The 27851-nt window shown below is 43.0% G+C and overlaps 1 protein-coding gene across 5 annotated transcripts in view; it reads left to right on the top strand.

The window, feature by feature from the left end:
* The window catches only part of ETV6 (ETS variant transcription factor 6), a 144085-nt gene that overhangs the window by 14941 nt on the left and 101293 nt on the right, over nucleotides 1–27851 (top strand). Inside the window, exon 1 of one of the 5 annotated variants that reach the window (XM_074590056.1) lies at nucleotides 9135–9738. The exons of 3 other annotated variants lie outside the window; for them this stretch is intronic. In XM_074590056.1, the coding sequence (XP_074446157.1) occupies nucleotides 9703–9738 (36 nt within the window). In that variant the 5' untranslated portion in view covers nucleotides 9135–9702. Of the gene's footprint in view, nucleotides 1–9134; nucleotides 9739–18352; nucleotides 18676–27851 lie in introns of those variants that run through there. One more of the 5 variants, XM_074590087.1, reaches the window with a different exon arrangement.

Below are 27851 nucleotides of genomic sequence, written 5' to 3'. Positions count from 1 at the left end.
TTGGGCTGTGATGCCATTTATTGGCATAAAGTGCCCTGACCTATTTTATTTCTCTAGGTTTTTCCAAAGATCTGGCTGTCAGAGGGTGGAAAAAATAATTAGATTCGTAGATAATTCAAAGACTACGTGCTGTGTCAGCCGCACCTCTTCTGATGGCTGATAAGAGGCAAGAGAGCACAGTTCCTTGCAGGACGAGGATGCGTTTGTTTGGATGGCACAAACACATAACCACATGACTGTGTGGCTGATGAACAGGTGTTATACAATACAGGGACAATTCCAGTCCTTCCATTAACTTATTCCATCAGCACACCTGAAACTTGCTTTGGACTGACTACCTTGATTTGATAGTTCAATCTCTTTGCCTTTCAATCCCTGACTCTTCCTTTCAAGTTCCTAATAACTGAGAAAATTGAGGAGGAAGTGTTGTTTACTGAGTGCCTGAACTTTATTTTTCTACACATAATGATTAAGAAATGAGTAAACCGGCAGACAGGACCTTCTCGTGCAACCCAGTGTACACCAAATATTTTCCTTTGGTGCAAGCTGAGCTATTTCTCAAATGACGCTTGTCCTGCGATAATGCAGTTAGTGGGCAATTAGAACTCAAAAGGTAAGCGGACTAAAAGGAAAAAAAACCAAACAAACAAAACCCCTGCAAATGATTGTGAGTCCTTTACCAAGCCCCAGATCTAGAGTGATGTACTACAGCAGGCAGATGCCATAGCAGCTTGCTCTCATGTGGTATATAGTGGTTTGTCTAGGCTGCACTTAGTTGCAATGTCCATGCTGCACAACCTGCTCACCTTTAACTGCCTCCTGAGGTCCTGTCCCCCCACACCAGCTTGGACAGTCCCTCTGGGAGTTCCCAAGTGCTGGCTATAGAGCCTGAATGTCTGAAGACATTATATCCGCCACCAACACAGTAAAACAGAAGCAAAAGTTCCCAAAAGATGCTGATAGCTGAAGGAATTCTGTTTTCCCAGTGTTAAACACAAACAAGTTAATTTCATCATTCCATATAAAAGTATGTCCATGTACCACATGCAGAGTCTGGACATGCACTTTCCTAGCGCAGTGTGCAAGCACAGCAGTAACATGATCCTGTGACCAAGGACTCTATTATTTGCCCAGGTTTTGTAGATCATCTTTAATTTCTTTCTTAGTGATATCCTAGCTGTTCGCACTCAACTGCTTAACTCCTGAATTTCCTGCTCCAGCTTTGTGTATCAGTATGGTTCATGGTGCTGCAGGAGTGGGTGCTGGAATGCCATCCATGGACAAATGAACAGTGAACGATGCACTCTTGAATGCAGCCCTCATTTTAGGCTGGCTGAAGCAGGGCTAATTTTTCTCATGCCTGCCTTTTACAGTTCTCAGACTGCCCCTTTCTCACATTTCCAAATGGATAGCCTATTCGTTCATGCAGTTGCCATGCTGGGTTTTCCTTCAGGTTTGTACCTCAAGTTTTACCTCACCTTTCAAACGTTTGAAACCACAGTCCTTAAAAGTGGTGGTGACAAGGCTACTGGGAAAACACAACCCTTGGAGATTGCAAAGTCCGTTTGTTCTTCAAGTCACTTGAAATAGGAGCTAAATGATATGCCTGGTTTTAGAAAGCAGCAGTATGCTATCTGATCTTGTCCTTCCAGTGGAAAAAAAGGCGAGGGTTTGATAATATATATGGCAGTACAGTGGTAAACTTGGAGTGATTTAGACCATTAATGGAAAGTCCTTTAACTTTGATTTCTTAACAGTGTGTCAGATGAAAGGATAATCTTAGCCTGTCTGATTTCCCATTGCTGCTGGCTTGCATAGCGTCTGCCTAAAATGAAAAGGCAGTGCACAGATCCCAGTGTGCAGAAGTAGCAGGCTGCTCGCGTGGCCAGGTCGTTAACTTCCTTCCCTCCATTTCTTGCTCTCAAGTCTTGCTGCCGTCCATTGTTAATTATTCTGCCTGTGGGCTCGTTAAGAAGCCCTGAACGCAGAGCATTTTTCCAGGCACAAGTCATTTGTGCAGAGATGTTTGTTTCTCCCATGGCTAACTAGTGTCTTGTTTTGCCTCTGACTTCTATGCTCTGTCATTGCCCTTTTCACAGGGTAAGGGTATTCCCAAACTCTGCCCTAACTATTTGTGGGTGTAAAGTGCGCGTAGGAGATCGCGGACTATGTTTTCAAGCTATGCTATAATCTTTTTTTTTTTTTTTTTTTTTAAGTATAGTGGGATTTGGCATCATTTGGGGTGAGGCTCTTTAAGCATGACATGAAGGAGAGTCCTGCTCAAGATATGGTGAGGCAAGTGAAAACTGTGACTTGAGCAGGGGTCCCGGGTCTTCATCCTAGGTTGGGCCTGCTTGTTCCTGAATGGTGTGGTTGTATGATACTGTCGTAACATCCTTCCCTGCCTCTGGCAGTGTCTCTCTGAAGGCGTATTTGCTCGTATCCAACTTTGGGCTGATGTGAAGCTGGTTATTTCTCTGCAGATTTTTAACCATTCTTTAAGGCACTACAAAAGTGCATCATTGTTATTTTGCTTAAGAAATAGTTTGATGAGATTCTTAATTTCAAGATAAGGTGGTAGCACCCTGAAAGATCTTATCCCACCCTTCCCTTTCCTCCTCCCTTGGGCTGGCACAAATCCTTGGGCGGACGTGTGCTTGATAGGGCAGCAGATCTGGATTAAAATGGACACCTTGTGCTAGCGCAAGGCAGAGCACAGTGTGGAGGTGGGAATGAGCAGCTGGGAACGTGAGGAGGGCAGGGCACGTTTTTTCAGTGGCGGTGCCAGTTGATGTGGGATTAAAGCGTGGATGATACTCAGAATAAAGCTTTGGAGAGCTCTGTGTTACCTGACATCAGAACCAAAGCCTGTCTGACAAGCGCTGTCCCTCTAGGCTAGATAGAGTAGCTACAGGAAAAGTGGCCACTGGTTCAGGAAAACACGGTGGTTCTTGTGCTGAGAAGCCATCTCTCCTTTTCTTATGCCAGCAGACACCAAGCATCTGAAGCAGCATGGGTTGCTCTTCTGGTCTGAAGGGTAGAGCTGTCGCCTGGAGGTGTGAATGCACCTTCTGGTATCAGTGTGAAGCCCCGCTGCTGTCATCTGCAGACTTCCAACCGTGCTATGACTGGCTTTGCATTTCTGAATACACCTTGGCTGTGCCGTTTAGGTTTAATTGTAGGAGAACGCTGCTTTAATAAATGGAGGCACTTGCATGTGTTGAGTCTTCTGAGACAGACTGAGAACACTGAATGCCAACCCCCCCACTTTGATTGCAAATTTATGCTGTTCTGTACCACTGGTGCTGACAGACGGTCTGGACCTGTTTAACCATGCAGCAAAGTGTGAAGCCTCTCTGGGTCAGGGGAGGAAGTTCGTCCCACGTGCGTAATCTAGAGGTCATTTCAGAGTTTCAATTATCTATTAAAATTGTGTCCTCGAAACATGCAAACACGGAAATGGTATGTTCAGTCCATAAATGCTATCTCTTTATGAGCCATGTTCACCGCAGCTTTCCTGGGAACTCGGTATATATGCCCTGTATTGGATTTGGCGTGAAAGGCATGGCATCCTTTCTATAGAAAACTAGGCCATGTCATAGATCTTGTTTTATTTTTCTTGTATCTTCTATGCTGGCCTTGCAAAATGGTTATAAAAATATACCATCTTGCTGCATATACTCATTATCCTGGACAGGGAGGATGGGCTTGGGTTAAAGGTACTATATGGAGATCTAGGAGGTTTTAGTTCACCCCCTGCATTCTCTGTGACCTTGAAGTCATGTAATGTGATTGTCCCTCCATAAAGTGTTAACACCTAGCAAAAGGGAGTCAGATCACGTGTGGAAGCTGCTTGTGCTTCTGTAATACAAATAATTAATAATGATCTTGCCATAACCCCTTGCTGGGATGATTAATATTGTAGGATTACCAGCAGTAGGACCCAGAGTTTAACAGTACTGGGATATTTTTTTGGCTAGCTCGCTTTTTTTTTTTTTGTAAAAAAAACAAAAACCAAACCCTTCTGTTTTGAACTCTGTCTGAAGAACTCCTAAAGATACCCCTGTGTTGGTTAATGCATTAAAGGAGGCCTGAACCATGGCTAGGATAATGAACTTAAAATTTAATGAGAATTAATATCAAAATCTGCACAGGGTAGAACTGCTGAGCTATCAGTTTGGTATTACCCCAACATTGGTGATTTGGGTAGATTTTAGTGAAATGGTTCCTTCCGGCTGATAGCAGTGTAAATGATCGTTGTGGTAAAGACTTGAGAAATTCTCCTCCCTGCTCTAAAGTTACTTGCAAAACTAAATAAACTTTTGCAGTTAAAGGAGGAAAGAAGTCACTCTTCAAGACCCAAGTATTTACCAGAGATTATAAGGCAATCATGTTTTATTGGACCTGATCTCTATGCTCCGCTGAGTTCAAGAGGATGTGTTATAACTGAGAAAGAGATAACTGATAAAGGAAAATTGATTATTAGTCAGTGGCACTGGCCATAATGAAAGCTAGTTAAGAAATGGATTTTGTCACACAGGTAACATCACTACTTTTAATTAATTTTCTGAAAGTTCAAACATGGGAGGAAAAAAGTCCTTGGTTTTAAAAAAAACATCACCAACAAACCTTTAGAAGTCTGGTCAGATTCCTAGGGTTTTGTTAACAGCAAGGTCACTTTGTCTCTTATTTTCTTACTCTTATTTTTTATTTTGAGGTATTCTCATACAAAGTGGAATGATTCAGCATTTCAGAACTCCATTCTGCATTTGTTTTTTCCTGACTCAGCTTGAGGAAGTTGACTGAAACGCCACCTTTCCCTCAGAATACAGACAACCTGTTTTCTAATAATGATAATTTCTGATTGGCAGGTGGTGGCACCAACAGCAACAAAACAGGCCAGAGGGGCTGGTAAGAAGCCATGAGCTGAGTCCATTGTATCTCTTTAACCAGTGTTTTACATCTTACCCATCACACTTTACGACAGGCAGATGACAAACCCTCCAGATTTTTTTGCTGTCGACTCACCCCACCCAGCTACCTGGCCATATCCCACATCCAGTCTCAAGTAACACTAGCGACTGCCTGAAACTGTGTAGATGCTGTATCTCTTGAGCCTGTGTGATGTCTCTGTCTGACAGGCAGCCTGGTTGGGGAGGGGAGCAACTCACTGACCATTCTTGCTCCCAAACAGTGGGTAGCACCGATGCTGTTGCTTTCCTGCAGCTGCAAGAGGTGACTTGCTGTCTGATTGCCTGTCTCCTCCCCTGCACCAGCTCAAGACTTTGCAACTTGAGGCTCAACAGATTTTAAGGCTGACCTTGCCCAGATGAGTCATCTCTCTGATGTGTGTGCGCTATTGATGGGAGAGAAAGGAGGCAGGGACACTCACTGGCTGTGATACAAGACTGCTTTCCAGTGCCCTGTCTCAGTGTATCAGATGGAGGCATCTTTTCCTCCCAAGCCTCTGCATTGCCTGCAAGTTGGAACTCAGATACTGAGGAAGGGTTTGTATTCTCCCCACCCCCTGCAAAACGTAAAACATTCAGGGCACCTCTAACAAGTATGGAACTGGTGCAGGAGCTACTTCATTAGTTTGGTCGACTGCTGTCCACCTGTCTTCCATTCATCTGGCTATTATTTTATTATCATTTCCTTGTGTGTACTGTGATTGGAAGAAATCTCCATTTGTTGTTAAATCCCTTTAGGATCTTTTTAAAGTTCTTGTCTGTCGTGGTTTTGTCTCTTGTCCCATCTCAGAGATGTGATTTCCTCTCTCTTCTGCCACGTCTTGCCAAACGCTTTGCACCATACATAGGTACCTAGATACCAAGGTACGCTGGTAGTACTATAGACCTTTTCAGCATGGACTGAGTGGACATCAGCCAGTGAAGAGGTTCGATGCTGAATGTTTTTGTTTTGTTTAATTTAAAAAAGGAAGGAAGCCTTAGCTAAAACACTTCCTTATGAATAGATAGCCATTAACTCTTGGAACATTGTAATTACCAAGGAGAACTCCTAAATATCTGAAAATGAGGTTTTTATATTTTTCTTTTGAGTGGAAACAAATTATGTAAGAATGGAAATCCTTGCTTTAGAAATGTAGCTTCTGCACTAGTCCTGGATAGCTGCGCATCACCCTCCCTGCTTCTCTGAAATAAGTCCTGCCGGTGCTGCTGCGTCACTGGTAGTGTGGACTCTCAGCTCTGTTACAGGACAGTGGCTCTGACCTCACAGTCAACTCCTGGGTATTACTCCCTTCCTTTTCTTTTTCTAGGCTGAAATGGTCAATGTTTGCCACCTTGTTTGTGAACAGGCACTTTCCAAGCTGCAGTAGCTGTTTGCTCAGAATCTACATCCCTCTTAGGTTATTTGAGCAGCTGGACAGAGGACTTTGGAGCTGCCCATGCTGGGCTTGCTTAAGTTTCTGAGAGTCGTTTTTGTTGGATCCATCCTTGAATTAGATCAGCTCAAGCAACGTTATTGTGCAATTTTTACTTGGGACCAATAGAGCAGACAAGGAAAGGTGTGTGTATATGTGTGGGAGGATGTTTTCAATCCTGTAAATAATAGTCTCCAGCTCTTCACAGGTCACTTCTTTCTTTCTTCTCCCCTTACTTCCAAAGATTGTTCCTGCATGTTTTACTGGTGAGATGAGGTTTGCTTTGGAAGTTAGGTGCCAATTTGAGCTTCACTCAGAAGCTTTACGTAAAGGTGGTTGAAATGCTGGGGGAGGGAGCTCCCTTTGAGCATCTTCCCTTGCCTGCGGGTTATCCCTGTGAAGAACTGCAGGTTCTTAAATGCCTTGAGAAAGGGCAGAGGGATAGGTTCCTGGAAGAGTTTTCTTTCCTTGGGGGCCCCCTCAGGAATTTTGCTTGCACTTGTAGCCACTTTGTGGTGAGTACAAATGCACCTCACTCTGCACTTCTTGGAACTGGGGCTTGCTCACCACTTACATCTCAAGTAGCGATGCTGCGTGTTTTTTGTGTACCCCTCCTGACTCCCACGGTCCTGTGGTTGTGGTGGATTTTTGGCCACCTGTGGTTTGAAGCAGAGTTGCTGAGGACTCTGTGTGTGTATAGGAATAGCAGATCAGAAAATGAGAGGTTGAGAGGCTCAAAGAGCTTCCTGAAAGTGTGGGAGTACAGGCCAGAGAAAGGAAGAGAGATCTTTTTGAAGCTATATCAGTGCTTTACACGGACAAGAATAGCACACAGAGCATATTGACAGAACGGTCTGAGGATAATTGTGGCCATGTAGCACAGTGTCAGTGATGTAAAAATCAGCACTGTCCACTAGCGAAACAAATTCTTCCAGCATGAGTGCAGTTTTACTGGTATGGTTGGGTCCACAGTATGTACTTTTGCTGGCCTAGCTATGTTAGTCAAACCTGATGGACATTGGTAGGTCTGCACGTGTCTGTAGTGTATGTGCAGCCCTTTTCTTTCAAAGTTATGGAGGAGGTGCGAGGAGCAACTCAGATCACATCTTGTGACATGCACTGACCCTGGGAGGAGAGAGGAGGTAGCTGGGTATTCTCCAATTGCAGATCGGTAACGTGTATGGTTCATGCTGGGTACTGGTCCATTGGTGCTTGGATCCTTCCTCCAGCTCGTTTAAGTTCCTTTCTGAGAAGGATTAAACTCCTTGCCTTAAAGCTTATAGTGGGCAGTAACCAGGTCTTGGTGGGTCCTTGGTACCCACCAAAGTAGGCCCAGCTTTTGTTTCATGTTTCAGCCACTGTTTCCAAAGGCTCCACAAAGCAAATCAGTGTAATTTTCTCTGTTTTTTCTAATAGGGAAACTGAGGCAGGGAGGAGCAGTGGTGAAAGGGGAACAGCTTATTTAGTATCTGCCATCCTAAGATAAGAATAGAAACCTGTTTTGTTCTAGCCCAGTGTTTTGGGCACTTGTTCAACAACATTTAAGCACATGCTTAATGATAAGTGTGGCAATAGCTCCCTTACCATTCCCTCTTTTCAGAGCATCATGAACAGTACTGCTCACTGAACCCAAACTGCAGGGCCGTTCCCACTTATGCCAACCCATTAGCATTACCCAAGCTGTCAATCGGGAGAAAGCTGTATTTGCTGGTGTAAAGGATGTCAACATCTGGCTCATAGAATCTGTGTTATCATTAAGGATGCAGGAGATAGAGCAAAGAGTCATCTTTACACTGAAGAAGTGTTACCAATTGCGTTGCAGGAGATGGAGACAAATAAACTTGCTCTTACAGTTGGCTCTTGGATGGAGCTGACTTGAAAAGAAACTCCTGAACCTCCAGGTGGGCTCAGAACAGTCACACAAAGGCAGCACAGGGTCACCAAGCAAACACTTTCATGCAGCACTGTAATGATCCCTGTTACTCAAGCCTTGAGCATGTAAGTGATGTAGTACCTCAGTTGGGGGAAAAAAAACCAATGAACCCAACAAAACCCAACCTAAAACAGCAATAAACCCCAAACCAATTGACCAATGACTGTTCCAGTACATCCACTCGCCTGTCTTCAGAGAGAGCTTCAGTCTTCGCAATTGTCCTGGCATAAAATGATTATTCTAAAAGGCAGACTTAGGTCAGTGTTGGAAGCTGCTTTAATGAACACCAAGGTCTGACAGCCAACCTAGCTTTTGTACAAGCAGCAATTTATTGTTGCCAAGAAAATTACCTTTTCCAGGATCTCAACTCAGGAGCTGTTTGCAGGGTGGTGGGATTACAGTGCTTAGAAAGAGTGTTGCAACTCCATTTGCTGCTTGAGTTCTTCTCATATATCATGTGAGACACTGCTCATTTTTTTTCCTCTGTAGGCCAGCCTCAGTTCAGTATATCCCTCCAGGCATTTTGATCATCTTGGGGTATTTGCCACTGATTTTGGAAGGATATGATTCAGAACTTTCACCTGGCTTGGATTTTCTCAATGAGATTGTTTATGAGAGAACGAGTTTCAGGATCATATCTCAGGAATTTACGTACTTGTGTTTCTTTCCATCTATAGATCCAGGATTTTTGTGAGTCTTGCAATATTAACATCAGGACTTAATCCATTCCGATTAGAACCAATGGGAGTTTCCATTACTGATTGCCACTGACATAAATTCCAGCTCATAAATTTGGCATCAAAATGTGTGTTGTGTATGTTGTGTATGTTATTGTTATATGCTACATTAAGTGCAATATATATATATATTATGTATATCATAATGTTATGTGCAATATATCCTGTTAGATTTACTTTTAAGTAATGTTATTTTCTAAAATTAGAGGCTACTGTATGCTCTCTAAAGAGGTAGTCTGAAGTGGATTTTTTGTCCAGTTCTGCAGACAGCTGGATTTTCTTATGGGTGACTCCTTGAGCTCCCTGTGTGCTCCTTGTCTGTACCTCAGTATCCCCTGTGTTTTGTGTTTTTTTTTTTTGTTTTTTTTTTTTTTTTTTTTTGTAAAAGAAGGAGAAATGCTGCTGTAATGCCTTGTAGTGCTGGGAGACTTTAACTGCGCTGCTGCCTGTACAGCATGCAGCAATCTTCAAACATCTTGTTCCACAGAATATAAGCACAAGCTAGTAGCAACGATGGACTGATGTTGTCTGTGATGTTTGAAACATGTAGATAACTTAGTTTCCACAGAGGAGAAGCAAATTCTATGAAGGACTGAAGGAGATGAATCCACGCCTAAAGATAAGTGAAAAGTGAAAGGGAAGACCGATACATGGAAGGAGAAGAGAACTTGGTCACTGCCATAAAGGTACTACCAAATTGTGAAGCACTGGGTTAACATCTAATTCCATAGCCAGAAGGGTTAAGAATGACTTAAACAGTATCTAAATAGTGATTTATTAAATGGTTACACGATTTATTAAAAGGTTAAACTAAATTTGTTAAATGGTTAGTAAAAAGCTAGAGCCGTAATACAAGGAACGTTTTCTCATTTTTCTCTTTTGTTTTGGGAGATGCACAGGGCAGATGGAACTGACGGTTCAGGAAGGGATTGCTCATCTCTGCAACACCTCATAAGGTCAGGAATAGCAACTACCAGAGCCCGGCTGAAGAAAGAGAAAGGAACATACTCCCCCTCTTAGAAACTTGCATTTGTGATGCAAATTGAGGGGAGACACGTATACCAATTTTGAAACTTGCCCTTAGCTCACCCACATAATTGCCATACATGAAATTTGCATCAAAAATTTTGCTAAACTTTCATAACCAAATTAGCAGAATTGTGCAAAATTTGTGTGATCTAAGGCTTTGGGATTTTAAGCCTGGGTCCTGTGAATATCTAATGAGATTTTCTGGACTTGCATTTAGTTTTGGCCTAATATAGGTTGAGCATTTTGATGGTTTGATGGTGAAATAATTGAAAACTTTTATATTTACAGTGATGATCATGGCTAAAAGACTAAAACAACAGCTCTTGATCTGAACATTCCCAAATTTGGAAGTCTGAAATCCACATCTGGTTAGAATTTTTAGATGGAAAGATTTTATCCTAAAAAAAAAAGAAATTAAAAACAAAAAATTACTGATGCTTAAACTTAAAACAACCACAAAATAAATCCCTCAGGAAAGAGAAAACATTGTATGGAGTGAATTTTTTTCATAAGGAATTGATTGCAGTGCTTGTCACCTTGATGTCCTTAATTCACACTACTAATTTCATATTGCTCAAGTTAAAAAGGGGATGGTAGATTAATGCAAGGTGTATTTTGTGGTTGAACATACTTTGAAACTTTCTCTTGGACTGCCTCTCAGTGAGAAAGTTAAGGGTTAATAATTTGCTCAGTCTGCTCTTGATGTATAGATGTAGTCTTCACACACCAAGAACACAGTTCTACAAATGCACATGGGTCCCACTGGGTTTGGTGGGATTACTCACGTGTCTGAATGCCTGCAGGCTTGCAGCTCAGTTTTATATGATTTTTTTTTTTTTTTTTTTTAGAATCCTTTTTAAAAATACACAGGAATTAAGCAATTTCCTTCACACAGTGCCTCAGCCAAAGCCCACTGAAGTCATTGGGAAGACTCCCACTGTTTTTTAGCTAGCATTTGGGTCTATCCCTTATTCCCTATGGCCTAGTCTACTGAGTATGTGTATGGGGGTGTATACCCATCTTAGTTCTTCTAGAATGGCTATCCTGCTGTAATTTAGTTACCATGGAATAGATTGCCCACGTTACTAGCAGAATAATTATTCTGGAACAAAAATACTTTGATTCCAGAATTGTCTCACTGTGGGGAGCTACACCGGAATAAAAATCGAGCAATGGCTTCATCAGCAATAGCTGTGCTACTTGGTTGCTTTCTGTAGGCAAGGTGCTTTAAACAGAGGTGGAAGGCAGGAATGTGCATCCCTTTTTACATCATCACAGCCAGTCTGCTGTGAACTTTTGCTGAGTTGGAGTTATCCTAGTTTTTATAAACAAAACAAAGCATCCAGCCCCTCCAAACCCCAAGTGTGGACAAGCCCTTACTATGGACTCCAGCCAAACTCCTGATCCTGCAATCAGATCTGCGTAGGTGGACCTCTGTGCCTGTGACTTCAGTGGGACTCCCTATACGTACAGATACCCGCCTACGCAGATCTGATGTCAGGATTGTGACCCCACACTGGTAGGAGAGCACAAGCGTTGCCCTTTGTTTAAGGATGAGTGCACGGGAAACGTGGGGATACAACCCAGGTGGTTAAAAGCATTGGAGGTGTGGTGTCTTTGAGATCCCTGAGCAAACCTACCCGCTCTCGCATTTTAATGGGAGCCCTATTTATGGAGAATGTTGATAAGCAATCTGGAAGAAAAGCTTTATCTGTCATTGCCTTTTTGCACTAGTGCAGATGAAGCAAAACACTCAGTAAATAACTCTTTTTGCAATGTATGTATGGATCCTATGAATGGATTTGGAGCAGACTCCAAGGCTGAGATTTTAGTTTCCATGTTTGGTGCCTGAACACATGCATCTAACAAGACACGTAGGCCTACATTGAAAATTAGGCTCATTTTCAAAGCTGCTATATTACTCTTGTCTATTTAGCTGTTCCTTTAACACTGTAACTTTTCTATTAACGTGAGTACTGGCTAATACACTAAACATATGCACATATACAATATTAATTCCAGACATTTCACAAGACCGTTTTTAGAAATTCACCCACATGATGATGTGTTAACTTTAAAGCATGCACTTCAGAAATAAAGCAGGAGTTTAACCCTTTTCTTTTTTTCTTATTTAAAGTGAGACTTATTCAGTCCGTTTCTTTGTAGTACATCAATTCATGCACAAATATGGAATTTGCAGGAGGAGATGAGTTAGTGTTTCTCTGCCTTTTTTTTTTTTTAATAAACCAAATACATTGGATGTGGTGTGTGTTCTTACATCTGTGTAGTGTGTTTATTACATAGAAATAGAACTGGTATTAAGTGGCATTTCCTATGAAAAATGTCAAAAGAAATGATTTTTAATAGATTTTTCCTTTGTAATGAAAAATAGTTCTTTTATATCCATTTTCAGAAGAAACACATTTTTCCATAAACACACAGACTTATTTTGTTAACCACAAACAGAAAATCAGACACTTCTCTGTATTACTTCCCATCTTAAGATCTGTGCTATGAATGACTGTCCTAAAAACTGTTGAGTGTCCTCAACTCTCATTAATTAAAATAGATATGGAAGCTTATCAGCATGTCATTGGATTGGACTCGGAGAAATCTGGTTCAGGACCTGGTCAGATGTGATGTTCTGGCTGCAATTAATCCAGACTGAAGAGGTGCTGCCTCAAGTACTTAACACTATATTATTTGTCCCTTCCACCTCCACCCCACCTGCCTACAAAAAGCTCTTATTTGCTTAGCTTTGCCTCTGTAGTTGCTTCCTGACCCATTCTATCAAAATTACCAGACTTAGCGGTTTGGGTTTGTTTTTTTATTTCCTTAATGTATTCTGACTATCAGATATTATTAATTTTTAGTTAGAAAGTTGTCACTTTCTTTAAATGGTGAAATTGGGAAGAGATTACCATCTCAGTGGGATTTACCTCCCACTGGTCCTGGGGTCTGTTGTGGTTTCCTGAGCCAGATTTTCCATATATCTAAAGCCTGTTTTCTTAGCAGCATCTACATATTGAGGTAAAGATGTTGATTAAAAAGCAAAGAAGTTAAGACTGCAAAATAATTCTGTTTTAAAAATAGCAGAGAATCTATTTTTCCATTATAGAGAAATATGGAAAGCAGATGGTAGGAATTTTTGGCAGTGGGAGTTACTTTATTTGTTGGTGGAAAAGGGCTTGTTCTGGAGAGGGTGTGTGGGGAGGGGGCCGGGACTTGGTTCTCGCGCGCTGATGCTGCAGAGCCATCCCAGATATATTTTGACCCTCGCTGCGGCCAAAGCTGGAAGTGGTTCAGAGAGGCTGCCTAGATGAGGTGTGCTGGGCAGCAGCCGCCTGCCTTCTCAGGTTGTGCTTGTATAAGCAAAAGCCAGCCCAGACCTCGCTGTTTGTCAAACTTTCATCTCTGTATTTCCTTCAGAAGCTGAAGCATCTTCACTGTGAGGCTGCAGCACCCTGGAGCAGCGGCCATCCCTACAGCAGGCTGGGTGTGTTCCCCCTCTTCTGAAACGCACCTGCCATGCTTTGGCATCCCTACGCGTGTCATGGCCATGCAGGGGTGAGGGTGAGAGGGAGCTGGGCCACTTCCCTTGGCTCTGCCACTGGCCAGAGAGGTGAACTCGGAAACACACTTCGCTTGTTTGCGCCCTGGTAAGGTGGGTGTAAAATGTGGGTCTCCTGTGAAAGGCACTGCATGGAGAAGGGGGCAGTGCTGCTGACGTGTTGTGCCTGAAATCTGCCCAGGACCTAATTGGTGTAAAAGGGATGTTTTGCTGAGAGTCTCCACGTTTTCACATCCACAGAGGCTGAAGCCAGCATAACAAGCTGCCGGTTGTCCTTCCATTGGCCGGGCACGTGGGGCAATTCCATGTGCCTGGCTTCATTCCGCCCCAGGCCTTGCAGGTGCAGTCTCTCAGCATTTCTAGTACAGGGTTTGCCTTGCAGCAGAGTCCCCTTGTTCTGTGGGTAGGTGGGGACAAAGAGACTCCTCTGCCTGGTAGCCTAAACCCTGCGACGAACTAACTTACCACTGGCACACGGCTTGGTTTAGGAGCTGTACAGATGAGTTGCCATTCCCGTCTGCCTGTAGGCTGGGTTTCAGGTTTGGGTAATTGAAATTATCCCCTAGCAGCTTTCATCAGCAGGTAGTTCATGGCCGTGATGTATTTTGTGATCGCAGCGTTGCTCGGGCTGACCTGCTGCCAGCTGTCTGCTGGCTTGATTGGGCAGAGTTACTGCCGGGGGTCGGGGAGGTCTTCCCTTCCAACCTGGGCTCCTCTGCCTCTCCTGCTAGTAGGCATGTACTCTGTATGTTAATGTTCATCACCCTCCATCACAAGCCTGGCAACATCTGCTCAGCTCAGTTTTTGTCCCCCTGCTAGCTAGCGCGGAAGTGACTGCGCTTTCCAGAAGGGCAGGGGAAGGAAGGGAGGGAGGAAAAGAGGTAAAGCAAACCATCTCGTGAGCCTGGTGATGCAAAGCGTCCCTTCTTTCAGGCCCTCTCTTTTGTACTAAATTTAACTGCTGTGCGAACGAGCAGGCTTGTGCTCGGCAGCAGCGTGTAGTCTGTAAACCGTCTCTGTTTCCTGCTGATTTCATGTTTTGCTAGGAAGGACGCGGCGCAGGACTTGAGATAGGATTAAGCAATGAGCATGGGCGTTAGTGGAATGACCGTAGTGAGAGACAGGCTTGTTCTCTCTCAGCTCTGTCCAAAGGGAGGTAGCTGTGACCTATCATGTAACAACAGGCTTTTCCTTCAGTGCTGGAGCCGTTCTCTTGTGCCACGGTTTAGTTGCCTCCCAAAATTGCCTGGTGCTGAAGATTTATTAAGGGCTCCATGACCAAATGTTCGTGGTTTGACAGAAGCAGCTGACACTGGTTTAAAAGGAAATGTGTTATAATATTTCCCCCATAGAGCCACTCATGAGAAACTTCGGACAAGATTTTTACTCGACAAAATTCTGCTTTGACATAGCTGAGAGAGGCAGGAGATTTTTCCCGTGGCTTTTCATTAGAAATGACACCATCACGAGAGTAGCGTCTTTCGCGTCTTTGAGAATCTGTCTGCCCTTGCTGCTAATTCCCCACCTGAAATCTTAATTTACTGTGGGTAACATTGGACACACTTCCTCAGTGGCAGGCTGTGAAGAGAAGTGTGAACAGCCATGCCCATGGTAAGGAGATTAAGAAGAGTCAAAGTTTGTTTAAGGTTCAAGTACTTTTAAAGGTACGAAACCATGTCCAAGTTTATCTGGAAGCCTGTTTTCTGCATGAAACTTGGAGAAAATGAGGCTAAAGTTCAGGTAGACTTTGGGAGTTTACAGTGGTGAAGGAGATCTGTTGCGTCAGTGTAAGTAAAATTTAACTGAAGAAATAATTTCTGTTTTTTCTGTAAGATTTTTTTTTCCTCCCATTGGCTTCAGAGGTCTTTGAATAAAGATTTAGATTTCTGAATTCTAGCTGAATGACAGCAGCAAAACAGCATATGACACCCGCTGTTTGTACAGTCATCCTTAAAGTGCACATATATCACACGGAATAATCAGGTAAGGATTCTTTTATATAGGCCTGAAGTTTTCTGAAGTCTGAGATGGCATTTTGGCCCAAGATTGTATAGACGCCGCAGAGAATCATAACCCCAAGTGTAGCGCAAGAACAGAGAGGATTACCGAGACTGACCACTAAAGATTTGTCCTCACTGCTCTGGCAGAATACCTTATAACTCCAGTTTCCCCACTGCTCTTTCTCCTGTTTATATGTGCATCCTTACATCCACTAGTGTTGCTTTTTCCTTGAGCTGAAGTGGTTGAAACTCCTTGTCGCCAAAGCTCAAGTTACAAAAATAGTAGAGAGTGAGCAATCCTAGTTACATTAACTCTGCAGCAGCTGCTGATGTAGTCACTGTGTGTAGCTAATCAAATGCCTCTGTTTAACCTGAGGGTCACTTTTGCTTGGTCTTGAGCCCCCAGTGGCTTCAGGTAAGCCCCTGGACTTTGTTCTGGAGGGGATAAAGAGCACTCATGCATTCCCTTCTGCCTAGTCTGCTTCGGGATTGTAACACCTGGTGGCAGGGTGGTAAGGAACAGCAATTAAATCCCTGCAATTGTTTACTAAACCCTGAGCTTTAACTACAGGGGAATTTGTGGTCCAGTATAAATTGAAATGAAGAGATTACAATTGACTCCCGCTAACTAACACCGATGTAAAATTTACTAGCCAACATTTGCTTCAGGATGACTACTTTGGCTAATTTTCCTAGGCTGATATGCTACTTTTGAGACCAATGGCATGCCATGTGTTTGGTGCAGGATCTGTGTAGTGTCTGTTCTCATGAGTATTGAGATAAGTTAGTTTGTATTAATACAGGACCAAAAAAAACCTTTCGATGACCCCTAGCATAGTAATGAGTTTTATCACAAGATTAGCATTGAGTTATGTCTCTCTAAAGAATGGGGGAGGCTTTGTCTAAGTAACGTTTCAGATGTGGCTGATGCTAATGGATCTACGGTGACCAAAAGAAATCTCCCAGTTTTGGTTTAATCAGGACGACTAATTTTGCTAGTGTTTGAGGGCTGAATAAAGTGTTTTTCATTTAGAAAAAAAAGTCTGCTTTCTTCATTGTATTAATAGGCACCTGTAGGTATTCTGAATACTGAACACACACTTACTTTGGTCTCTGTTCTCTAGGATTTGCTGAGGTATTTGGATTTGCAGTTGTTGTGTCTGAACTCTGCGCACTCAGTGCCCTTAGAACTTTGTGTTTCCATAGAGAGGGGGGGAAAAACTCACCACCTTTAATAAAAAAGATGTTTAGGCTTTTTCTGATTTTCATATCTTTTATAGATAAACCTTGTAAGAGTGTTTGCTGCTTTTACAGACCAGGGAGCTCGTGGTTTTTCCTGCTACTTGCTCTCATGGGTGCCTTGTGTTTCCTTTCCATCCTCATCGATGAGGTATGATTCTTTTCCATGTTCTTTGCTATATTTGGGGCTGTCAGTGTTTCCCATTTTTATTTTCTCCCATGTGCTGGAGAATTTGTGCCCCTAAATTCTCACCTGTTTCTTAGTAACAGGCTTCCCCATTCTCTCCCCAAACTAGGAGCTCTGTGTACATCTAATCATTTCTATTGTGCTAAGGGTGCTATATGCATCTCCCAACAGGGTTGATGCATTTTTTTTCAGCTATTCTGTAATTATGGGCTTAGCTATGGCAAGAGGTATTGTCATGTTGCAGTGTATCACAGACTATGTCACCAGCCAGCTATTGCAAGTAATAGGAGCAGGTAGTTCTGCTCACTAAAGATACCAGTATCTCCATTTCCCACTTTTGCAATTTCCAGTGTACAGCAAAACCTGTAGTTCCCTGTGTCAGTAGAAATGTGCGTGCTTGCTCACAGTTTTCTTAAGATTAGTTCATGCAACACGATTAAGATCTTGCATTTATTTTTAGACATTTGCAGGTTGGGATGAGTTTCAGCACAGGATCCTGATTATTACTATAAATTTTGACATTAAGGTTAACATCGCAATGGCGATATGTAACAATATGCATATATAACATAAACGTATGTGCATGCACGCGCACATGTGTTGAAAGATAGCAGAGCTTTGCCTGGAAGCCTGTCCACTCTTCCACCTACATCAACTAATCCAACAAAAAGTTTTAGGTTTCTGTACAAACCAGCCCATTCTGCTTTTAAATGCATTAGTAGCTTTAGCATTTCCAGTCTGGGGCCCTCGATCATTGTATTTTTATTGCTAGGATTCCAGTCTGGATGGGGATAGGAAGAGGAGAAGCTTTTAGGGTAAATAAATGAAGAAGTGTAGTTTTCTGTGCCAGCTCACAAAGTTATGTAATTTTAGCACTGGGTTACCAGGCAGGAGGCAAGTGGAGTGGTTGCCGGTTGCATGATGAATGCAGTTTGTTGCGTGGATATCATCCCTTCGCGCACACAGCATGTACCATTCTGTCCAGTGCAGACTGGATTCTCCTAGGTGCAAAGAACCACACTTGCCGTCAGTGGGACATCTGGATGTCTGAGTCTAAAAGCGGCTTGAGGATGCATGCTGTAGAGGAGTAGTCTGTGTAGGATGTCTGCATTATGCCCGTAATGTCTGATCCACACAAGTTATAAGTGTCCAGGCTGTTACAAGGGATCATTTCTCACACTGCTATGTGCTTATGTTATGATATTACTATTGAACCCCTCCATGGTGGCCACAGAGGGAGCTGGACCAGCTCATACAGCTTACAACCATATAGGATGGTGTTTCTGTGGGGCTTGCAGGGTCAGGAGGGCTGGCTGTTCTCATTTAAGCTGATTTTAAGGGCTCCCAAACAGCTGCCTTTCTAGCGTAACTGGAACCTGGTGAATGATTTTATTTTTTTTTTGCTTGCAGGTGTGTAAGCAGTGGTGCCCATTCACTTGTGCAGTGAGCTTGTAAATCCCTCATAAATTGTTCGTAAATCGCTTTGGGATCCTTCTGGCTGACAGGCAGATCCTGTATAAGCACATCACCCAGCCCTGCTGAGGCAGCCCTGCAAAGCGCAAGCCTTCGGGAGCAAAACCAGTTGCCAAAGAAGCAGGTGTGTCAGCTCAAAGTGGCCCGTGAGGAGCTGCTGTAAGCTCGAACTTTGCCCATTTATTTGCTCAAGGTTTTATCTCATCCTTTATTATACAGCCCAGTGAAAATGAATATTTACCGTGTCAGTTAAACCGGGGCCATCTGAGTGGCAGGCTCCCCATGTGCTAGGTGGCCTCACGGGCGAGAGAGCGGAGTGATATGCGAGTGTTGGAGGGGAAGGCCGTGCCTTCTGTGCCATTGGAGAAGATAGGGACACCTGAGTAAACAGTGGGCACCCAGGGCTGTGTGGGTAGGGTGACTGATTTGGTACACTCAATTGATTTTTTTATTTCCTTCTTTTTTTTTTCTCATGCCCATAGCATTTTCGTTCTGTGGGGAAATTCTGACATCGACAGAGCAAGATAAGAGCACTCCGAATGGAAAGCTAAACTTGCATGTTATTCTTCATTTTGCTTTAGGATTTTGAATGTGGATAGTAAAATTAATACCAAAACAGAAATTTCTTCTGAATCAAAGACCAAATGTTCCACTTGGAGAGTGTAGCAGCACAGCGTGCTGCTGCACTTGAGATAAGTTATTCTGAAAAAACCCCAACAAGCCTCAACATTAAAAAAAAACAAAACAAAACAAAACAAAAACCTATGTAGTAATTGAAAGGGCTATTTTTGGTGCAATGTTTTGAGTTTTAGCAAGATCGTGTGTATTGAGGGAAATGTTTACTATAAAATTTATTACCACTTCTGGTCTTCAGATCCCTGGCAACTGACTTACAGCCAGGCAGCAGCAATTGATGAATTATTTTTTGTGTAGCGTGTTATAGGAGGATGAAGCAGGATAATTTTCTGGGATTAGGAACTGTTTGGTGTTGGAGGTAAGGCGTCCATATGCACATACAGTAGCCCAGCCTTGGTTAGGAATTAGGCACGCATACATAGGGGAAGTGGCATGACCTAATATGCAGGGAGCTAGGTGGATGCTCAGAGGACCTCCTCTCTGTCCCTGGCTCTGCCTACCTTGAGCAGTTCATTTGGCTCCTCTATGCATTAGTTTCTCATTTTATCTGCTGCATAACTCATCTATTTAGATTTGAACAGTTTGAAATAGGACTGCCTCTTGCTATTCAGAACAACTGATCTACTTCAACACAGTCTTAATAATAAATGTAAACAACATTTGGATATTCAAAATAAATTTAGGAAGATTCTGGTTAATTTTTGATTTTTCAACTGTATTACCAAGGGTTGATCTTTGGACCTATACAACCAAACTTTTTTCTTATTTGCTTTCTGTTATTCTGCCTTTCGAAGGACTTTGTGGAAAAGAAAGCAGCATAAAAATCACACAACCGGTTTGGCAGGTCCTGTATAAACAGGAGAAATGCCAGGAAAAGTCTCACGTCTTTGTTGCCAGCTTTAAAAAAAAAAAAATTCAAAAAAATTCTGGTTAATTTTCCCCTAACAAAAACCTCAACTGTCGCTATGTGTGAGCAGGACTGTGTGGAAGGGCATGTGGTGGAAGGGGCTGGGGGATGCTTGCTAGAAGGAACATGTGTGTCCTCAAATGCTGGAAATGTTCCTATTCTTGGGCAATTGTCCCAGTCACCTTCTTGGCTGTAGGAACAGAAGAAGTGTTTTGTCATGCTTCTTGTAAGCAGGTTTGTTTTTTTTCCTTCCCCCATCTCCTCTGACAGTCTCACAGCTCAGCTCGAGTGTTAAACACACCCTGCTTGATTAGACGGGGGTGATTGATGCTCCCCTGTTTTGCTTCGCCTGTGCCAGCAGAAAGCTGTGCTGGTTTTTGAGGCCGTTTAGCTGTGAGTTGGGTCGGGTAAGGAGAGCTGCCTTCCTAACTGGATCTGTGCCGTTGTGTAACCGTGGGAAGGGTTGGAGTGCCTCTGTCCTGATTCTTGCGGCAGAGGAGGGATGTGTTTCTGGAACGGGTTCACAGCTCTTTTCTGATGCAGGCCATCTCCACTACAACTTGTGAGTCGAAAGATTTCAGTCAATGCTTTGACAAGGAGGAGCATTTAGAGATCAGAAGTGCTCATGGGGAGGGTATTGAAAATCAGTGCTAATATGCAAAGTTAAATGATGCCTTCTCGGAGCTTTTGTGTGATGTCCATGTCATTTTACTTCTCTCTTGTGGTTCATCCTTCTGTTTCCAGAGCAGCAATGTAACCCCAGAATCACGGCTACGCGGGTAGAGGGTCAAAATGGGATTTAGGCAACTTGCTGCTTCTTCATGCACCTCTGTTCCTAATTGTAAAATAGGATTTTAAAAGATCCTTCTTCTGGTGCTTCTCTGTCTTTACTATTTTGGCTTTGAGCTCTTCAGGGGTGTCCTCTGCTCGGTGTTTCTCTGGTGCTGTGGATAATGGCCCCATGGTTCAGTTTGCCCCGAGTGCTATCACTGTAGAAACATCAGATCCTAACAGTTGGGTTCAGATCCTAATGAAGTTCTTAGGAGAGAATATTATTTTCTAAGGAAGTAGGTTTTTGCTCAGCCTCTGTGCTCCTGATGGGCTGATCACCTAATCTACATATGTTTTGGTCCCTCCACTTGTAAAGGTGAGTGTAATAATGCTTTTCTTCATTGCAGGAGAGTGGTAAAGGTGTTATAGGACATATTTAAATAGTTTAATAATGAGAACCGTGAACAAGGCTTCAGATTGAGTCAAAACAGGCCCAGGACTAGTACTTTCCCCTTTTTCTTAAAGATGGCTGCAAAATTGACCATTTCAACTGGCTTGGTTCCCAAGCTTATCACTTATGTAGTGAGGCAATTATTTGCAGCTCATAAGCAGCTAAGGGTGGAGTGGCTCTCGCTACAGTGGCCATTCAGTTGGGAACCAGCAATGCTTAGCTGTGAAAACACGCCAAAGATAACCAGAGTGAAACTTCAGCGCTTCTCTTCTGCCAGGAGCAACATCATAACCAATGCTTTGTGACTATGAGCTAAAACAAAATAATAATTTGAGGAAGAACAAAAAGCAATGCAAAGGTTGAAAGGAACAATTAAAACAATTGCTGAACTTAACGAACAGGAAAAGCTATGGCAGGAGGAGAGCAGCTAAACTGAGATTTTTGTGCTTAGCCATCCCAGGGCTTGACAGACCTGTGTGCTCAGCATTATCCCATTGCCGTGTTGGCACAACCAAGGGGACGAGGGCTGTGGTAATGTCACAGCTTGTTTTGGAGAGTCGGTAGCATGTCCGTGAACAGACTCCTGTCCTTCTCACCATTCCTCTTCAAACCTCTTCTTGCAGAACTTGTTTTTTTCCGGTGCTTTGTGGTGTTGCATCTGCCTCCCAGCCCCGCACAGCAGCACTATGCAGGGGGTGATCCACTTCTTGTTCCCCTTCTGCGTGCTGGGAGTGCCGCTGGAATTTCCAGAGTGGAAGAATAAGGGCTGTGTGGGATGTACCCTGTCACATGGACAGGTCGTACCTGGAAGGCATTGCTTGTTTTCAGTGCAGTTGGGAAAGGATTGCTAATAGCTCTCCTTACACAACAGAATATTCACCCGCTTAGTTCATTACTTATTAGCTCCAGGCAGGGACATTGCAGATTTGTTAATGGTAATGGCCAAATCATTAGAGTGTGCAGCATTAATGGAGGAGAAAGCATTTAATAAAGAGCCATCACTCAACCCTGTCATTGTCCCTGGAATATGGACCATATTGTCGAATTCAGGCTCTGCTCTCCTTCTGTCACCTACCCGTTCTTAAAAGGATGGCTTGCTCGGGAGCTTCCAACATTCAGCTTCTTTTCAAACACATATGAAAGCTCATCTTTTCTTCTTTTGAATCAGATATGCTGTACCATGACCAGCTGTTTCTGTACAAATATATTTTAAAATTCTTCTTAAAGGTCTGCCAATCCCAACAGTTCTGTGCTGGAAGAGAAGGAAATTTAGAGGAAATAAAAGATTTTGCTATGCCTCAAGCTATCCCCCAGGTGGTTTGTTTACTTTTTCTAAGTGAAATTTTGCGTCTGATGCATTGATCAGCAAAACATTCAGTTCTTCTAGTTTGCATTCTCATACCCATCAACTGATGACTCGAGAAACCTTCCAAAAGCTGCTAAGTATCTTGTTAGATAAATTGTAAAAAAAATAACCTGATTCTTGTACAAGTTGACCTTTCTGCAGATTTTATTTCTTTTGATGTAATGCAGCTTTGTTCAGTGGTCTCTCATTGCATCTTAACGTTTTAATCACAGCTTCTTATTAGCTCATACTTCTGCAATATGTCTTCCAGATTATCTTTCCTTTCCTCCGTTTTTATTTCCTTTTGGCTGTTGGGCTGTATCTATCATATCTCTTTCCGTCTCTGTAGCTCCTTTATTCCTTCCGTATAAGCTAGACCTTCTGACTTATTTAAAATTTGTCTGTCTTGCATATATAGATGTGTGTGTGTACATATATGATACAGAATGAAGAGCCTGCAAATGTGCAGGATGCAATATTCTAAGTGAAATCCTACCAGCTGTTTTTTATGTGCTCTCCTTTGTCAGCTAGAGTTTCCTTTTTCAGTCACACTGGTCTCATGTTGTTCACGTTGCAGTAAGTGGCCGGGGTAGGTGAAAGATAGTGGGAGAGGAAGATCGTAATTTGATGTTTCTTCCATATCCAGTTTCTGTATGGTAGACAAGGTCAGCACAAGTATGGTCCTTTTTAGGAACTCCCTCTGCATTTAATATGCTGGGAGTCAAATAATCTAAGTCCTTCTGGTATTTTATAGTGGCAAACATCCATTGCCACTTGTTTTTGGACTAGCTTATTAAGGCAGTCTTTGAGAATGGGTATTTTATTTGGCTGTCTTTCTCTCTTTGTGGATTCTGTTCAGTTCTCCTGAGCACCCAAGTGGATCTGCCCATTTTTTCACGAACAACTCTTATTATAGCTGTCCTCTTCCAGGGCTGACCTAGATTCCCTCTGCAAGTTGCCTTTACCTACTTAGATGTGGTGTTGAATACGGGGATATATAGTACACTCCCTGCCATGCTGTGCAGGCTGGCTTACTTTCGCACTGCTTGAACCTTTAGGACAAGCAACTGTAAGGTGTAGGGTTAGACCTCATCATGGCACCCCCAGGTTTCTCTGTGTATTTGGTATGTCCTTTTTCATGGAAAATCTGCCAGAAGTCTGAAGTGTGATGAAATGCTGACATGAAAGCATGGTGGTGCTAAGTATGACAATGGTGTTTTGTTTTGCCAATGAGGAAAGTTGTAAAGATGTCAACCTTGCAGGGTTAAACTGTTGTTTCACAAGATAATAAGTAGGTACACCAGTTCTCTGGTCTGAAATGGTCTTCCAGTGCCAGAACCCAAGCCTGCAATCAGGGTTGTCTTCTCAGTGCCTCCGGTGGTGGATAACTTTTCTTTGTAGAGGAGAGACGTTCTCATGCTTACCAGGGTAGGCACCTACGTGATCAAACATAAACAACTTTTTTCCAGTTTGTTATAGTAGCTGATTTTTGGGTGTGCCTATATTTTCAAATTGTAACAGATATAAGATAATTATAGCATATCATGATGCAATTTGTTTCCAAACAGGCATATATACACACTGTTCACACTCAGGTTCAAACTGATTTCGTGTAGATAAGGAGAGAGAGTAAACTTAAGTGACTGAACTGGAGAAGATAAAGATTGAGGCCCATATGTGGATTTTACTTCCACTAATGTAAATCAGAACCAGAATAATTGTTTTTAAAAAATAGCTGGAGAATTTTGCAGGTATAGATGAGAGCAGAGTCCAGCCATGCAATGGGACCCAGAAAGGTCATTTCTTGTATTTTTAAATTGTGTTTTTACAATTTTTATTTTTTTTAAAATGTGTATTTAATTTGTTTCCAGCAGTGACTGAGGATTAAAAGAAGCTATGACTTTTATGTGAATTACTCTACCGTGATTTTTCCACTACTTAACTGATGGGCATGTAGATAATCCATGGCGGTGAATGAGTTGACCTTGTCCGTGTGACAGTTCTGACCTGTGGTTCATGCTATGGAAATATTTGATGTCCCCAGTTGTGAAGGATCCTGTTCATAGTATTTGTAGCTTCACTAAAAATGTTCAGAAAGCGACACTCATCCCTTGTACAAAGACCAGGAATGATGCTTGAATGTGTTTGAATACGTAGTAGTGTTGCAGCTTGCCAGTACAGTGACAGCTCCATAACGCAACCCCGTGAAAACACCTGTGCTGCCGTGCCAGCCCTGAGACGCTGCAGAGTAGCTCTAGGATTCTCCTTTCCCATGACACGTGAGAGGGCAGCTCCCTGTACACCCCTTAGTTTTCCCATCTTAGTTTCGTGGCCTCCAGGAATTTTGCACTGAAATGAGTGCATGACTCTAATCATGGGTGTTCAGGGTGTGAATTCCCACGCGGACAGGCAGGGTTGTACAACCACCGAATGTTACGGAGATGAGGCTCACCAGCACTCCCTGTTTTAGAAAAGAGAACACAAAAAAAAGATGCAGTGAAATATCTCTTGATGTGCAGATATCTAAGCCTGGAAAGTTTTTCTCTGTTGCCCTCTCTGCTTCTCTGCAGCTTACTCACTGCCCACAGTACTTCAAAGCCTCACGTGTTTTTTTTTTTTTCTAGCTGTGCAATAAACTCTCTCTCTTAGCCTTCTGTGGTGCTTTGTGCTAAATGAGTGTGCTAACAAAATCATGATGTAGGCACAAAAGGGGTTGCCCTGTGGATCAGAGTGGTGGCCCACCTTTCTCCCTGCCCTGCTTAAACAGAGGTCAGTAGCAAGTTCTTCAGAGGAACGTTGTAGTGACAACCCCATAATGCAAATTTTGGAGTTGTGTGTGGAAAGGAGCCAGGGGCAGACAGTTTCATAACATCAGGCGGTTGAATCCATGGTTGACTTCTGCCTTGAAGTAGTAGGTCAGGTGGGCCAAGTCCCAGCCTTACTGCCTCTTCTTAGAGCCTCACTGCAGAAGGGTGGGTGGAAGAGTCTCCCACTTCAAATTGGTAAGGCTTTACTCACATTTTGAAGTGCAACAGTTCCACTTCCAAATTCTGAACCAGAATCTGCCTCCCATATGTATTTTGTGCTGCCTGGCTGTGATATCTATAGATAACATTCTTTATTATTAATATAAATGACTAATCCTTTCTTGAATCTTATTAAGCTCTTTGCCTTAGTATTATCTTGTAGTTGTACCTGATATTATCTTCCCACAGCCGGTTTCTACTCTCTATTCCCCCATATTATCTGTGACTTCAGCAAAGAAATACTTTTTGAGAATGTGGTTCAGATAGATTTTTTTTTTTTCCCTTCATTTATATTTGCTAATTTGAGATATTTTGCAGTGCTTAGACAATAATGGAATTGTGTCGTGGCATTTTCAACAACAACATTGACCTCTGCAATCTGCTTTTTCAAAACACTTGACTGCATCAATGTTGCTGTCTGTAAGATTTTAACTTAATTAGAGCAGCGACTGTAATCATTTTGGGAGAAGCATGAACTTCCCCACTGTCTTCCTTTCCCCTTCCTTTTTGTGATGAACTGCTGCACCTCTGTGTTGGTTTTTTTTACTTGCTTGAGTAGAAATTGAGAGGTGAGAGGGTAGCCATCTCCTGCCCCTGTGCCGGGAGGTTCGTCAGAAGCAGGATGAAGGGAGGAGGCAGGGAGGAACTGAACTTCATAAAGTCACTAAGGTCATGGAGACAATCTCTGCTCTCTGTGCACAGGAAATGAGATGTTAATCTTTTCCCAGTGCTGCTTTGCATAAGGTCCATTCCAGAGAGCTGTGTTTGTTTTAATTTCTCTAATTACTGATAGTGTGCTGATTATGCTGCTATAGATTTGACGTGAATTGCTATATTAATGGGATCAAAAATGAGAAGTCTGCCATGGAAATTAAGAAGATGACAGCAACTGGGGGAAGCGAGGCAAGTGGACAGTTTAATTCATACCCTGGTACTGCAGAGCTGTCCTTTGCTTTTTCTGGAGCCTGATCCTTTGTTGGTGGCAGAAGCTGAAGTATGCATTGACAAAAATCCCAAAATGTTTTAATTGTGTACCCGGTGCCATACAGTCTCTTAGGGAATCTGATTTCCCTTCTCCTCCCTATGTTAGACACTGTAACTCATCTCATAGCGATCTCTCGGACTTTTGTATCCAACTCTAGTGTTGCATACAAAACACCGGTGAACACTGCATATGTCTTCCTTCCCTTTCCTCTTGCCCCCACTTGCTTCCCTAATGATTAACTTACTCGAGTCTCCTGCTGTTGTCCGCTGTGCTACTCTGCAGCTGGTTTCCTGGCATTGCCCTGCTGAGTGTCCAGATGTGCAGGGCCTTCTGAATCTTTCCTGGAAGCACCTTATTTTCCTCAACAACTCTTTTTTCTAAGGCTGTTTTTTCCCCTCTACCGTACCCAAGGCACCTACTCCTAGGAGGATCCACAGTAGCAAAACCAGCCCTGCTCCCCACCCCCCCATTCTCCCCACAGCTACCTTGTCCCTTGGCTTGTCTTTCCACTTTCCCTGCCTCAGTGTGTTTCCTGAGAGAGATAGCAGCCCTTGGTCCTGTGTCCTTGCAGAGCTGAACATCCTCCGTGATTTGGGGTGCACACTGTTCTGTCTAGAACACCAGCTTTCCTGAGAGCTGGAAGCATACATTTCAAACCTGGATTTGCACAAGGCAAGGGCATGTTACTCAGGGGTCTTTAAGCCTAGGTCTTCCTCAAAAATCTAAGAGGGCACCAGAACGTTTGCACACCTCTCAGAGCACACGTCCCACAGGCGAGGAGTTGGAGCAGGGTGATGGGATGATACCCAGGGAGCTGGAAGCTTCCTTTAAAGCAGCATCCCACTGCCACTGTTCTGTGAGTAAGCAAGAATGGCTTGTGAGGGCAGGACAGATAACTTTCTCCCATTTTATGTTTTTGTCTTTTTTGTTTTTTAAACAGTTGGGTTCCCAATAGTTACGAACGCACAGATCTCTGTATCTCCACCTTGCAGTAACACCTGCTTCTCTGGGGAGCAGGGGGAGTCTGGGCCATTTAGAGAAGTGAAGTTGAACTGCAAATACAAAAGGGAGGTGCAGAGTGGCACACGTACACCAGCAGCCTGGGGGGCAAGCACATGCCAGCTTTCACTCTTGGTTAACTTCACCCAGGGTAGTATAATTACATGCAATATAGGAGTA

Source organism: Larus michahellis, chromosome 1 (genome assembly GCF_964199755.1).
Source record: "Larus michahellis chromosome 1, bLarMic1.1, whole genome shotgun sequence".
Taxonomy (NCBI): domain Eukaryota; kingdom Metazoa; phylum Chordata; class Aves; order Charadriiformes; family Laridae; genus Larus; species Larus michahellis.
The sequence above is the reverse complement of the archived record's forward strand: the minus strand, read 5'-3'. Positions and strand labels throughout refer to the sequence as shown.